General features: G+C 37.5%; 1 protein-coding gene across 1 annotated transcript in view; it reads right to left on the reverse strand.

The window, feature by feature from the left end:
- The window catches only part of PAWR (pro-apoptotic WT1 regulator), an 83,979-nt gene that overhangs the window by 15,078 nt on the left and 53,710 nt on the right, over nt 1–15,191 (reverse strand). Inside the window, exon 4 of the mRNA XM_054052605.1 lies at nt 6,333–6,367. Coding sequence (XP_053908580.1) covers nt 6,333–6,367 — 35 coding nt within the window. The remainder of the gene's footprint in view (nt 1–6,332; nt 6,368–15,191) is intronic.

Below are 15,191 nucleotides of genomic sequence, written 5' to 3' on the forward strand. Positions count from 1 at the left end.
GAACTTTTGATATCTATGCTTTACTAAGAGAAAATACCTATCAACCACCCCAAAAGAAGATCTCTGTACGGAAACAAACCTGTATTTTATATATATACATGTATGCATTTTATATGTAGGTATATAAAGTATTTAAAAAAGTAGTAGTATTGTTGCTACAAATAATATGTCCAAACTGAAGGGCTTTGTATACTATCATACTAAGAAAACAAAATGGGTATTCACTTTGTTATTTGGGAGGGGAGAAGTGCAGGTATGTGACAGCAGAACCTGTTAAGTTTGAGACTGCAGCTGAAACCTTACTTCTTCCACTTTCTAACTGAATAAAGGTGTACAAATACTTGCAACTTAGAAGTTGCTGAAATCTCACAAAAGGTATGAAAGCAAAGAAAGCCGATTGTCAGGAGATGTACACTGGGTAAAAGCAGTCCTTAGCACCAGAAGAAAAATGACAGGAGTCTGTGAGTTCTAAAAAATTACAGTCAAGAATTGCTCAAGAATGCCATTCAAAATGTATTTGAATTTTAAAAAGTAGAATAACTTGGGCACATGACTGTTTCAACACTTGGAGCTGAAAAGATCTAGCCACAGGCTGTGGCTGCAAGAAACAGCATTTTAAAAATTATTTTTCAAGCAGAGTATCTGAGATTGCACTTGTGCCCATGTGTACACTGGATCAGAGTGCCCACCTAGAAAGCAGCAAATGAGAAAGTTTCTAGATAAAAACATCCCTCACTACTGCTTTAAAAGGACATGTTCAACAAGATGTTTAACAAAATTCAGCTTGTTGTTCCACTAGCTTACTTGCACTTAGCCATTATCAAACCCTCATTTTAAATGCGTATTTAAATGCGTACTAGAATGCTGAAAACAGAAAATAGTTTTGCAGCTTAAGATGACTTACTTTTGAAAGGTTTCTTCTAGCTGTACTTACAGGAAAATCATGAAAGTGAAATTGACCCACATGACGGTTTGACTGCTCTTACATAGAAACAAAAGGTCATTTCCTTCAAAAAAAATCCCAGTTATTCACACAGGGACAGGTTTAACAGCAATATTATAGAAAGGCAGAATAGATCTTGTTCCTTCCAATGCCTCCTTGGTTCTCTCAATGTCTTCCTGAAACACTGTCCAAACTGCAATTTCATCCAAATAAAATCGCCCAGTCAAAACCAAATTTCATTGATTTCAACTACAACATGTTTTGGTTTTGTTGCCAAAATATTGTAATTATACTTGATTTGGAAACTCCTAATTAATTATATCACTGCAATGCAGTCAATTGCTAACCCTTTCTTTGGAAGAACGAGCAAAAGACAGTATTTCTAAATAGGTCACCTTGAACTTCTGTTACTTTGGACTGCTTAAGCTGAGTTTGTGGCTTTCACATCTAAGCTACGGAAAGGCAGTCTCGTTTTCTCTAAAGCTGCATGTTCCTAGTCTCTCTGCATTTTCTGTCTCTGGCCTTCAGGTGACTGAGTAGGAAACCATTCAAGGAGTTGATACAGCAATCCAGCAGCCCAGCAAAGGGAAGCCACTGATTTTCAGCTACAGTGGCTCTCTGAAGCATCACCCTATTCAGCTGCATGAGCACTGGCACAAGGGACAGGAAGGAACTGCAACCAGCTTGATTTAGACCATCGAAACCTTCTGCAGAAATAAATCCTGTGTTTCTGCCTTCTCATAACACCAACACTGGCTGAAAAAGGGATACAGAGGTAAAGAAGCTTGAGTGACCCCTGTCTATTTTACGTCTCCATATCTGCACAGTAGTGGTTCTTAACATGTAACAAGCTAGGTGAAATCATGCTTCAACAGCCAATCCTCACTGCAAAACTCCCAAACACAGACAAGCAGGCAAGTTTAGGCAGCATGTTATGAAACAGAATTTTACAGCTGTATTTTTCTTTTATTTTAAAGTTAAGACCAAGGTTAATGTGATGGAATATAAATTGTTACACAGTTTAAGCTATGCGGTAATCTAAAAACAATGACCAAGAGAATTTCAGCAGTGCTCTAACATTTCCTTCAGAGCACCTCCAATGAGTGCTCTGAAGCACTAGCTTCTTCTCATGATCTCTTCTTCCTAATTTCTTTTTCAAATCCTGCATTCTGTTAAACTTCAGTACAATGCCGTCTTTTAGAATCTGTGGGCAAGGGTCTCTACCTGTTGGGTTCCACGTTCATGTGCCATATTGTTCTAAAAGAGGAAGAAAAGCCTCTCTGACATTGTCTGGAAGCCATAAAAGCATACCATATTGTATTCATTCCCACTAATAAACTTAAGCGGAACACACCCCTGAACCACTATGAGATTTTAATCCAACTCTTTCTGTAAACTGATCCAGCCTGATTTGTCTGATCCATGAACCATGCAAAAGTCTTCCAAGTTATTTTAAATCCTGATCTGCAAGGTCTTTTTAAGACATTTCTAAAAAGGAAGCTACATTAGTTCAAAAGCTGGTAGACAGTCTTAAAAATAAGCTGCTAAAACAAACTCTCTCTGCTTATAAAAATACTCCAATGCCCACATACCTATCTTGCTTTACTGTTACTTGCAAACATTTTAGTTCACATAACACAAGAGAAACATAATTCACATTTACATGTAATTACACTCAAATATTTCAATACAAATAATACTCTCTTGTTTGATAAATCAAGTCATGATACTAACTACGCTAATAGCATCAGATCCGAATCAGAGAACTTTTCTTACCAATGGCAATGTCTTTGTTGCTTTAAAAATAACTACTCATAAAGCAGAATAAAAACTGGTAGATCCAGTCACAGTAAGAGTAGTTTTGAATGGCCAAGTTTAGGTGTATCACATTCAGAAAAGATTAGAGAAAAATGAAAGATAAATGAGTTGATATGGGCTATTACAACTGCAGGATACCTACACATTTTAATCAAATGAAGCTCACAATGAGGACAGATGGCTAATTCCAAATCTCAAATACTCTCATGAACATGTCCTGTGGCCTCCATGCCAGCATGAACTTGAAGATTCTGGTCATACTTTTAACTAATCTTAAAGTGCCACTCCAGATCACAACAGAACCATCATTTACTTTTAGAAATATTTTACGTGGTTAAGCATACAACTACAAAGGAACCTCTCCACAAACTTCTGGGGTGTAAATGTGGACATTTTTGAAGTAAATTCAGAAGACAGACTACCGTTATAGATTAAGATCCTCATCCAAAAACTTTTATTTAATTTACTGCATAAGGAGACAGACTCAGTTTGTCCAAGTCAGCCAGAACAGAAGTAGAATAACAAAAGAGCAGCCAGCAGAGTTCATTTGTAAATAAGTCATGTAGTCAATGGACACCCAGTGAAACGGGTTTCATCACAATGTTATATAAATGTTTAACTATGGATTGCTACATCCATATATGGCAAAGTAGCCAGTGTCTGATTAAATAGGTAGTAAAACGTATGCAATTCCTTGAGCCCTGGAACATATTGAGAGAACAGCAATTCCATCAGAACACGCTGCACAGACTCTCTTTTGCTCTTAAGTCTCTTTTCTCTTGTAAGGTCCAGGTATCTTAATGTAGAAATGAAAACAGCTCTATGGGAAGGAGAAGGGAAAGTATTGGAAGTCGAGGATGGTATCAATAGCCCAGAACTAGATTCAGAAGAGGACAGAGGATGGAGACAAAGCAGGGGGGAAAAAAAAGAGCCAAGAAAAGGACAACCAGGACCTCACTGTTTAAATATAACAATGTAAGAGACAGGGGGAGAGAGAAAAAAGGACATCTAGCTAGTCTAAGAAACAGAAATCAGTGAAGTAAAAAGCTGAGATGAAGAAACGTCCCTTCTGATGAGGAACAGCTAGGGAAGAGGCAGAAGGCAAAAGAGAAGAAGCAGGAGTAGTAAAGATGGAGGAAAACGACCTAAAAATTTCTGGCAAATAATGCATTCTTTCCATGGGGGAGGGAGTCTACAACAGAGACCAACATTTTAAGGAAACATCTTTTCACTTTTGCTGTTATATGTCTATGAGGTCTACTAACAGTCTCTTACCCACCCAAAAAGTACTGACCACCTGTTGTCAGAGTAACGCAAGTTTCAAACGGGATCTCAAAGCAGTTTTCTATGCTGGCTCTGAAAACCCACGGGAGTACACCCAAAATATTAAAAGCACATTAAGTTGAAAATATTGGAGCCTTCAAACACTGTATAGTCTCAATTCAGCCTTTTGGCATTCACATTCTAGTTCTAGTTGTAATCACAGAATGACACTTCCAGTTTCCAAAGGACTTCTACTGTGTTTTGGACACAAGCGAGACCTGAGTGATCTGAATAATAATTAATATAGAGGGAGCTGTTTTCTTTAAGACCCTCCTTTACTGCAGATGTTGGAAGGGGCAAACAGGCCAAACCTTGACAGAACAGAAGAGGACTCTGGTCCTGACTCCTTTAGCATTCACCAGAAAGTGAAGCCACTGGGAGACATACTTTTAAGTACTCTTACCTGAAAACTTACTTCAGGAGAGGTAGAAATTTTCAAATACAGAGGAAAATCAATAGATACTGTTAAGTCTAATCACAGTGGGCATTGTATACCTCAAAAAGGTACAGTTAGAGTAAAATCAACTTAGTATTTGTGAGCAAGGGGCGCTGTGCTGACTTCACAGGAAAATAACCCTTTGTTTTCAACATAAGGTTTGAAAACTATGCAATGAGTAAGACAGATGGCTTCATACATAACAAAATATTGAACAACAGCTCACAAGTCAGATTCCTCACGAATGTGATGCCAGTCCTGAGGGGGAAAGTTGACAAACAAAGGTTGTACATCTCATATATAACTAAAGTTGACCAAACAAAGACTGCAAAGACAAGTCTTATTTTAGTATTTTCTAGCTTTGGAGTTTCCTATTTTTGCAATGTTAACCAGAAGAATTAGCTCATTTTCAAATAAGCTATGAATGTGCTTGTGTAAACTTTCATTTATTACCATGTGAAACACAACCAAGTTTTTGCAAGTGAGTATACAGAGCATGTGAACAGAGTAAAGATAAGGTTTATGAAAAGCCACAAAGCACTATGACACACACCACTAAGTATTTGGCAGCTACAAACAGCAAAGAAAATCTGCACTTGGACTGAGCAGGAAGTGGAACCTGAACTAAAAGGTGTTTGATTAATATGAAAGTAATCGTGAGATTGTTGTAGTTATTAAGGTTGTGTCAATAAAAGTCCACCCATTCTGCAATGACAAAGTTAAAAAAGCCCTACAGCAATAAAAAGCATCACTCAACTAGGTTTATGAGAGCCCAGGAATATAAATATGAAAGGCAGCACCACACTAAGAAATCTGAGGCATAACAGGATAGGTTATTATTTTTTACAGGGAGAGTGATGAGACACTGGAACAGTTGCCCAGAGAAGCTGTGGATGCCCCGTCACTAGAATTGTTCAAGGTCAGGCTGGGTAGGGCTTTGATCAATCTAATTTAGTGAAACATGTCCCTGCCTGTGGCACGGTGGTTGCATTAGCCAATCTTTGAAGGCCGCTTTCAACCCAAACCATTCCAAGACTCCACAGGTGAGTAAGTCTGAGGGGTAGAAAAATACCAGTAAAGACTACGTAACTGTAGCTGCTCTTTGAACTTACGTCTACAGCCAGGATATATCTACACAGATGAATTAACCACCTACACATTTTACCCGAGTAAAGGATATCTAAAAGAGAACACATTCATGTGTCAAATAAAAACATTTTTACACAAATGCCTTACAGGAGCGGATGTATTTCATACCCCATGTTACCATTACATTTTCCTAATAATTGTGATAGCTGTGCCAATGTTAATTCTACACGGGCAAAAATTTCATGCCCTGGTCAGCTGCCTCAAGAGCTTCTAAAATATTTTTCCCATTGAAGAACTTGAGTAATGACCAGGGTAACACTTGGCTTAAAGACAAACAAATAGCAAACAGGACATGCTACATGTGGGCAGCATCCCCCTACATCCCGTACCATCTCCCCATAAGACAGTAATATGACAAAACACAGAAACTTATTACCGTGCAAAGCAACAAGATTATCTTCTAAAACTTCAGAAGAAGGTGGCTCATAAATTCACTGTGAAACTACTAGCTCATAGATAATGTCTAGTCAAGTTAGACACTTATTTGTGAAGCTATAATGCACTAGAAAGAGCCAGCAAGGTCCTCACCCATAAATTAGGCTATGTAACGACAGTAGCAGTATTATGACCTCTGCTACAAAAAAAACCCCATACAATTAATCAGCTTTATTTCTGGCAAAACTATATAAGTAGATAAATATGTTGTGTACAAAGATCTCATACCTTTTATACCTGCTTGAAACCATCCTGGAGGAGTCCTAAAAGAAACAGAAAGGAAAAAGTAATTAACATTTTTCTTGTATTTGTACTTCCAAAATACTTTGTCACTCCATAGAAAATGAAGCCTGCAGTTAAGAGCAGGCGGCCCATACCTCAAACAGCTACTGTACAACTCAGTTCTGCAGTATTTTGCTGTCAGAAATAGAGTGAATACCAGGATTATTGTCACCGTTACTGCTTCTGAACAACAGCTTAGAACCCTTAAACAACAGATTCTGGTTACATCTTAAAACTGGACGCACTTAGTCCATCCTCAAGCATCCAGAACACACAGTTTACCAAAGCAATACACACCTTGCCACCAATACACCTTCACTACCATTACTAATACAGAAATGCTTGTGCACTTTGATAGCTGTTCACCTACTTGACCAAGAGCAGCAGAGCAGAAGTGTTCCAATTCTTCAACACCACTGCTCTCCTTCTGGATGGAAAAACTGAAGCCAGCAAGTAGTTAGAATTGAGACCCAAATGCACTTTATTAGGTATCAGCTGGGTCATGGCAACTACAGGTATGCACTTCACTATGGTAATGCAGGTGTTGCAACCTGGCTCATCTGTTTCTCTCAGGTTAACTGAAGTGGTCTCTTCCTGGCCTTTACTGCTAAACAAGTAGGCTAGAAGTCTTTACGGGGATGTTACATGCACTCAAATGTCATGACAGTAACTTGTCAGGCTATGATAAGCCAATATTTAGATCACTGCTTCCTAAGCACCCACAGAAGCTTAACGCATTCTAAGTACAAACTTAAAGAATACTCTCTGTCTCCTTTGACTACTATTGGGAAATTATCTGAGCAACTGAAATAGCACAAAATAGAACACATTTTAAATAACAGTACAGATTTTAAATACAAGTTCGGTGGCACAAGAGCTATACATCTCGCCCTTCAACGATACAGAGATAGATTACTTGCATATTACAAATTTTATCATATTTTTCCCAGCTGAAGGGAATGAATTTTGCTACTTCTCAGATTTGCAGAACGTAGGAAGATGTTTTCACTACGGTTACAATTGTTTGGGAGTTTTTGTTTGTTTGTTAATTTCAAAAAAGCAATTACCCTTTAATTCTGGCTCTGTAAAGATGGAATTGGAAAACAAAAAGAATAGTGAGGGAAAGGGCTAATTTACTGTTAAGTCATCGCTGAAAAACACATCAATGCATTAGGTACAAATGAGAAAACCTGGAAGACTATATTTGCACCAATAATGCTCTGCTTGTAGCTTCCCAATACCAGTCTGATCACATAGGAAAAATAAGACATGTTTCAACTCGTATTTGATGGCTCAGATTAGACAGAGTAAGTCCACAAACATTTTTTAGGATGTTGCAAGAAGAACATAAACCAATCACTTTATTAGTCATAGACAAAACTCCCCCCAGCATCAGCAATTATTAGGTAAAAAGTCAGGGAAGAACATTTAAGGAGTTAATGAACTGAACAACTGCCTCTACTGGAAAAAAATAATGGCAAAGCATGAAATTCTGTCTATTTATGATGCTAACTGCAAACAAAGGAATAAACGTGCTCTCAAAATAAGATGCAAGAGAAATTCCATTCACTCTGAAATTACAAATTTACGCTGCTTTTACTGATCAGCACATTAATGTCTTTGTAAGTAAATAAACTATCTAAAAAATAGGATAAAAAGAATATTATTTAATTATAGAAAATAAAGTTGACAAAAACATTTGTATTACAGAAACAAAGCTTGATCTTAAAATACGTTTTATTATATGAAGCATTTTCAACTTCTACAACACATGCTACACTTTCCCTAAAATAAGCAGAACAATATTCAAAGTTAAGTCACAGAAATTATTTTAAGAAACCAACAAAGTGGTGTAAAATTGCTGTTTTAACACCGATAACTATTATATCATCGATGACAGCATCTGAAAAGCGGCAATTCACAGCTACAAAACAGCAACCTAATTTCACCTCTAAAAGGATAAGGAAACAGAATTCTCAATGGTACCAAGGCTATTCTTGAATTTCAATGTCACAGCAGTAAGGGAAGGTTTCTGAGGGCTGGAAGGAAGTAAATGCCACTCCTGTCTTCAAGAATAAAGATACCAGGAACTACAGGCCAGTCCTTACCTCAGTCCTGGAGTAGGTGATACAACAAATCCTAAAGGACAAGAAAGTGCAATCTGCATGAATACACAAAGGGGAAATCATGCCTGGCTGGCTTGCACAGTGAGAGGACAAGCTCAATGGACAAAGGGACAGCAGATGATCTTTATATGGATTCGCCAAGGCTTTCAAGCCCCTTCGCACATAATAATGTATAGGCAAACTACTGAAATATGGACCAGGTAAGATGACTGCGAGGTGGAACAGAAAGTGACTGGACTACTGGGCCCAAATAGCCATGAACAGCAGCATGAAGTCCAGCTGGACACCAGTCACTTAGCAGAGGTTGACAGAGAGGACGGTACTGTTTAACGTTTTCATTAACGACCAAATGATGGGACAAAGTCCACCCTCAGCACGTTCGCAGATTACACAAAATCTGGATGAGCAGTTAATAATACATTGGATGGCTGTACTGCCACGTAGAAGGACATTGGTAGGCTGAAAAATGGGCTAATAGAGATTTCATGAAGTTTGAAAAAGGGGAAATGCAAAATCTTGCACCTGAGGAGGAATAATCCCAAGCTCCAGTACGTGCCGTGGACTGTTTGGAAAGCTGCTGTGCAGAAAAGGATCCGGGGGTCCTGGTGGCTACCAAGCTGAACATGAGCCATCATTGTCCTCTTACAGCAAAAGCAGTCAACTGCATGTTGCCAGAAGGTCAAAGGAGGTGATCCTTCACCCTCTGCCCAACCCTAGCAAGACTACAAGTGGAGTGCTTAGTCCAGTTCTGGGCTTCTCAGTACGAGAAACACATACTGGAGTGACCCCAGCAAAGAGCCTCACAGATGTTCAAAGGTTTGGAGCATCTTGACACACGAGCAGAAGCTGAGAATGCTGGCAATATTCAGCCTGGATAAGAGAATGCTCAGGAGGTATCATGCCAATGTGTATAAACATCTGATGGGGTAAAGAACATGGAGTCATATGCATTGTGCCCAGAGAAAAGATGAGAAGCAATGGAGAGAAACTGAAATACAGGAAATTCAACTTACAACCTAAGAAAATTCTTTGTTACTGTGAGATTAACCACTGAAGCAGGTTGCCTAGGCAGGGTATGGAGTTTCTGTCCATGGAGATAATTAAAACCCATCTGTCCACAGTCCAGAGCAATCTGCTATAGCTGATCCTGCTTTGTCCCCAAGGGTTGGACTAGAGACTTCCCAAGATTCCTTCCAGCCTCAATGACTCTGTGCTTCTGCTGTTTGTCCGAGTCTTCCATCTGTATTCAACACACACCTATCATCTGGTAGCTTCAGAGTATTTCACTTGGAAACACCCTGGTTGCTCCGACAAGTGGTTCAACTCCCTTTCTAAGCTTGAATGAAGCGAGAGACACGTGGAGGACTGGGTTAAAATTTTGCCATCATTTCTGTAAATTAAACTCTTGCCAACAAAGTTACAACTCTGGTCTCTAAGCTTCCTCAGTTCTTATCTTTTAAACAGCTGCTTTTTCAGGAAAGTGTTGAAGCCTTGAGGTTATGGCCAAGCTTCCTGATGAATATAACCCTCTGCTTACAAAGAATGGCAGAATTCACAAGAAAGGGAGAATTTGCACAAGACAGCGCAGTCTGGTGAAGGACACACACCCTTTTACAAAGAAATCTCTGGATTCTGGAAGCTTGTTGTCTGCTCTAGATACCAATGGGATGCAATGTATGCACCGTATACTCTCAAACTTGCCAAGACCTTTTCACATAGCAAATGCAAATACAAGCTCTAAAGGAATTTATATACACAGACTTGTACATTTACCTCAAGAAATTTCTAAAACTTCAACAGAACTGTTCAGAGAAAAAAAAAACTGGGAAAGCAAACAAGTGCTCAGGAACAAAGTACATGGCAAATACTCTCCTTTGCTACAAATGACAGCTGTTAAAACTAAAAAAATCAATTAACTAGCCCTTTGAAACATATGGTTCTACAGCAGGCATTCTTTATTCTTTGTACTTAAAACCAACTATGTACAAAGAAGCTAAAAATACATATCTGAAATTGCATAAAAGCAATTTCCTCTGATTAGTAAATTAATACTGCAGATTTGGTAAATTGTGACTCTTATTATTTTGGAATCTCTAATGTAAATACAAACCAATCATTCTTTAAAGTGATGATGTAAGCACCAGGGAAATACATCAGTGATCTCTGTTCTCATGTTATGAAATTCACTTTATGTGTGTTATTTACCCAGAAGTTGATGGGAACAGGAATATACATAGTTATACTATAAACAGCATTTTGTGTCCAGTAATCAAAAATGAATATAAGCTTTCAAACTAATCAGAAGCACTTAAAATGAGGCAAAAGTCTCCTATAAGGAGAAAGAGGAGATCTCTGTTCTGTGAAGAATTAACCCAAAAGCAAATGATGAGGATAAATAAATCTGTGTATATATATATATACGTATATAAATCTTGCTTATACTCTTTAACATTTTTAAACTTTGAGCTTTAACTTGTGTTTAAAAATATCTAATCATTACAATAAAAATTAATAATTTGTCAAAATAAATTGTTTATGAGCAAGGAAGGACCAATTTATTTCAACATCTCCCTTTAAAAAAATGAATTCTTTTTACTGTCTATGAAAACTAAAAGGAAAAGCAATCAGTAAAGAAGTAACCCGTAAGTACTCCAATGGTTTCCTTCAGACTGGTGAAAAATACTGCTGCTAAAGACATCCAACAACATCAGTTCTTTATTCAAGGTCCAAATCAAGGACTTGCTTCAATACAGTATTGCAAAACACAGCTTTAAAATTAATTCTACTTCTTGCACACAATGTCTGGCAGCTTTTAACAGTATACGCTACTGCTAATAAATTATATAGTAAAGTAGTCTTACTTTTTCTCCATCTCAAATTGGAGTTCAAGAAGATTGCACACTGACACGTCAGCATTGCTGCACAACACTGGTCATGCTCCCTTTTTGTCATGTCTACAGAAGTGTTTGTGTAGGCACGTATTAATTCACGATACCGTATGCTGTAAGTGAAAATAACCAAGGAAAAAGCAAAAGATTTGCCTCATTCCACATGAGCTCCTTCATCTGTTTCACCACACGGCTTAACACACACACATACGCACACCTGCTGCAAAAGAGAATGAATGTGTAAAGGCAGAAAAGACAGCTGAGACCATTTCCATTAATGAAACCATTTACTGCCAACTAAATTTCCTTTTAAGTAGGATGTAAGCAACTCTACTAACTGCCCTTTCTGCTCCTGGCTCTTCTTGGTATTTCATCTGGCCAACATGGAGATTACACAAACAAGCTGGTCATTGGGCTTTAAATAAATAAGAGTTGTCGTGTTTATAGCTTTCTGACAAAGATTTCCAGATGTTAAACCAACCCTACCATTACAAATCCACTAGTTAAAATGCACTAAGAAACATTGTTTTTAAACATGTACAAACTCTGGAGTCAGCTGGACTACGAAAACAGTTCACTGGAATTCTTTGAAAGACAACTTAAAAAGGTTCAGAAACAATTAAAGCAAATGGCCTGGATCACATCAGGCTGCTGGGGTACGCAGGCATATATATCGGCAAGTAGAATACACGCACACAGTGTTTTAGAATTTGACTACACACTAGTGTAAATTACAAACACATAATGATACGCCTGCAACATGCAAGGTTCAATTTTGACTGAAATAAGGCTATCAAAATATTTTTTCAGAGGCAATCCAAATATGGGCTTCCTACAAAGTTTCCTATACGTTCTTCATGATGTGAGCTGATCCATCTCCAGTGCACGATGGAAGGAGACCTGGTGCTGGGGCTTCTTGTCTATTTACACATCAAGGAACAGGTAGATTCTAACTCCATCCAGACAAACAAGTTAACTCCAACCTTCTACACAAGTCATACCTTGATTAATTACATCTACCTTCTTACATTCAGTACAACTTTACATTCCCATTTCCTTGAAAATGACTGTTATTTATCTTCTGCAATGCAGACTAAGTTTCATTCAGATACTAAATGAGGTAACAACTGAATGCTTGACAACTGAAAGGCCATCTCATCCTAACACAAATCAGGAATAACTGCAGGGGTGTAAAGCAGGAGAAAGAAAGATTAAATACACTTCTTCCCCATCCCACCAAAATTGCCCAAAAGCAAGTATCTCTTAGAAGCAACAGTCATGGAGATAATATTTACCTTCCATTCCTGATTCTAAATCCCTTTAAAAAATTTCTAGGAATGTTTTTCATGGAGTGGAACACAAATTCAACTTGGAATGTAAATATTTTAAAGCAGCAATAATATCACTCAACTACTTGCATCTTTGAGCTGTGCACTTTCTACATCTATACTTGGACAAAATACTTGTATGTACAAAGCCATGCCAGGCTCCCTCCCTTTATTTAGCGATAAAACCTTGGCAGTTAGATGTTTCCAAGATTTCTTACATTTTGTTTTCCTAAAGATGACCTTAAACACTCTTTACTCGCCCAAAAAAAACCCCTCTTTTATAAGCAGCCATTCTAAAAATTAGCACTTATTTCTAGAACTGTTAAGAAAGCAAGAAGTTATCACCACCTAATAATCCATTACAAAATATACTGAAACAGGAACCTGGTAAGATTAAGTAAAAACAAAAGCTGATCTACTGTTCTTAAATAGCCTGGAAAAAAAATTCATATTTTCAATTCTACTCTGTCAAGCTGGAACCAGTACATTTTAAAAGAGCGTTGTTTAATTTACATCCCACTGATCTTTTCAAAACTTGCCATAATGAATAACACATTACAGAATAAAATTTTTAGTGGGAAAAAGACATTTTTATATTCTGGAGGTTAAAATTCAACTGCAAGAATTATTTTGATATTGTGGCACTCAGATACTTAATTCCAGACCAGCAATACAGAACAATCTCTTTCACGTAAAGCAGCTGATGTAGAGAAGCAAAACCTAGGGGGGAAAAAAAAAGTCACAGGGGAAAGGGAAGACACAGTTCTTTTACTTGTGCTGAAGAGAGGAAATTTAAAGTTAATGTGCCCTCCAGCCACTTATTTCTGAAATACCAGGTGACTGATTTAGGTAGGCATTTACAAAAGTGGAAAAGCAATGGCATTAGAGTCCATTCAAGGATAATGCTTTCCCTAAGATGGAAGTCATAAGAGAAAATACAAAAAGGTAAGTTCAGTAAGTAGATTAATCTGTTAAGAGTATCTGCCAATATTTTGTTTAATTGAGAGACACACATCAAACAGAAGACCTAAAGAGAATACACCTCTCCAGATGCAGAGTAACCTAAAAATAGATCGCGACAGCAGCAGTTCCCAATTTCCTAGGCTGACTTTGAATTTCCCAGGCCCTTTCACTGTAGCTCATATGAAATCCACACATCTCAAACAGATTCCAGGAAGTCTCTTCTACCTCTTGACTATGCAAAGCTTTAGGTGAAAAAGCAATTCAATTTCTTTTTTTTTCAAAAGGGAACTCTGAAAACACATCATTCCCTGTGGTGTGTACTTCTGGACTGTGGATGAACGATGCCATAGGTGAAAACACTGCAGTTCTGTTTACCTGACAGAGCAAGGCCTCAACAAAGTACCATACAAATGCATCATATTCCCAAAACTATTTCGAAGTACATGCATTATTAGTCCCTAATTATGTCACAAGACAAAATCCAGATATTCCAACTATTAATTATCTAATTGTGAAGAAGAAAATCAAGTATATTGGTACACCAATTATTAAACTGTGGCACAATTTCAGGTCAGTCTTATTTCCTAACGCGTTAATTTACCTTAGAAGTCTTAACATAAGGGTTTTTATCTGCTTTTACGTCATTCATAGTTGCAAAAGCATGAATGTTTAGCATGAAGAAAAATTATCAAAATACATAATTTCACAGTGGTTCTTTGTCTGAAAACCAGTATGAACTAAATCTAGTGCTTAATTTTGGGGGGGTACTTCACAGCCAGTAGGATTTACAAACCTATTTGCATTTTTATACAAGCAAATGGAGGATTTTAAAGTTTATTAGTTCTTATAGTTCACCAGTATCTCTTATTCAGCTTTAGAATAGATGTCAATAACAGCATCACAGAAAGGTTAAGGTTGAAAGGAATGTAATATTACATACTTGAATGTAAGTACTTTTATGTACCATCTTCTGTTAGATTGTAGCATGTTGTTTTCATGTTGATTGATAAATGCAGTCACTTGACTTAAGTATGTTTACAATGTCCTAGAGGTTTCAAAATTACCTATAACATGTAAAGCAAAACCAAATTATTACAGATGAGAATTTGTTCAGAAAAGAAGACAGCAACATAAAAAAAAGGAAAGAAATACAGTGAAAATATTATTCCCACCTAGTGATCAATCAGCCTATGTAGTGAGCTAAACCCCAAGGGGTGGGGTGAAACAAACTAGCAAACAAAAAGATTGGAAAAACAAATTTCAGCCAAGGAAAAGTGTCCTTAATTCTTCTCACTTACTTAACCTTACCATTATCTTTTTACAGTCTCATCTACTACCTTTAATTATTATGTAATTAATAAGGACTTCAAACAAGAACTAACATAGACATGCTAAAACACCTGGGTACAAGCGTTATGTGTTACTTCTGTGAAGCCAAAAGAATTATGACTCATCTCCCTGTTTACATAAAGCCAGGATGTCATGGAGAAACACTGCAAG

Source organism: Cuculus canorus, chromosome 1, assembly GCF_017976375.1.
Source record: "Cuculus canorus isolate bCucCan1 chromosome 1, bCucCan1.pri, whole genome shotgun sequence".
NCBI classification, from domain to species: domain Eukaryota; kingdom Metazoa; phylum Chordata; class Aves; order Cuculiformes; family Cuculidae; genus Cuculus; species Cuculus canorus.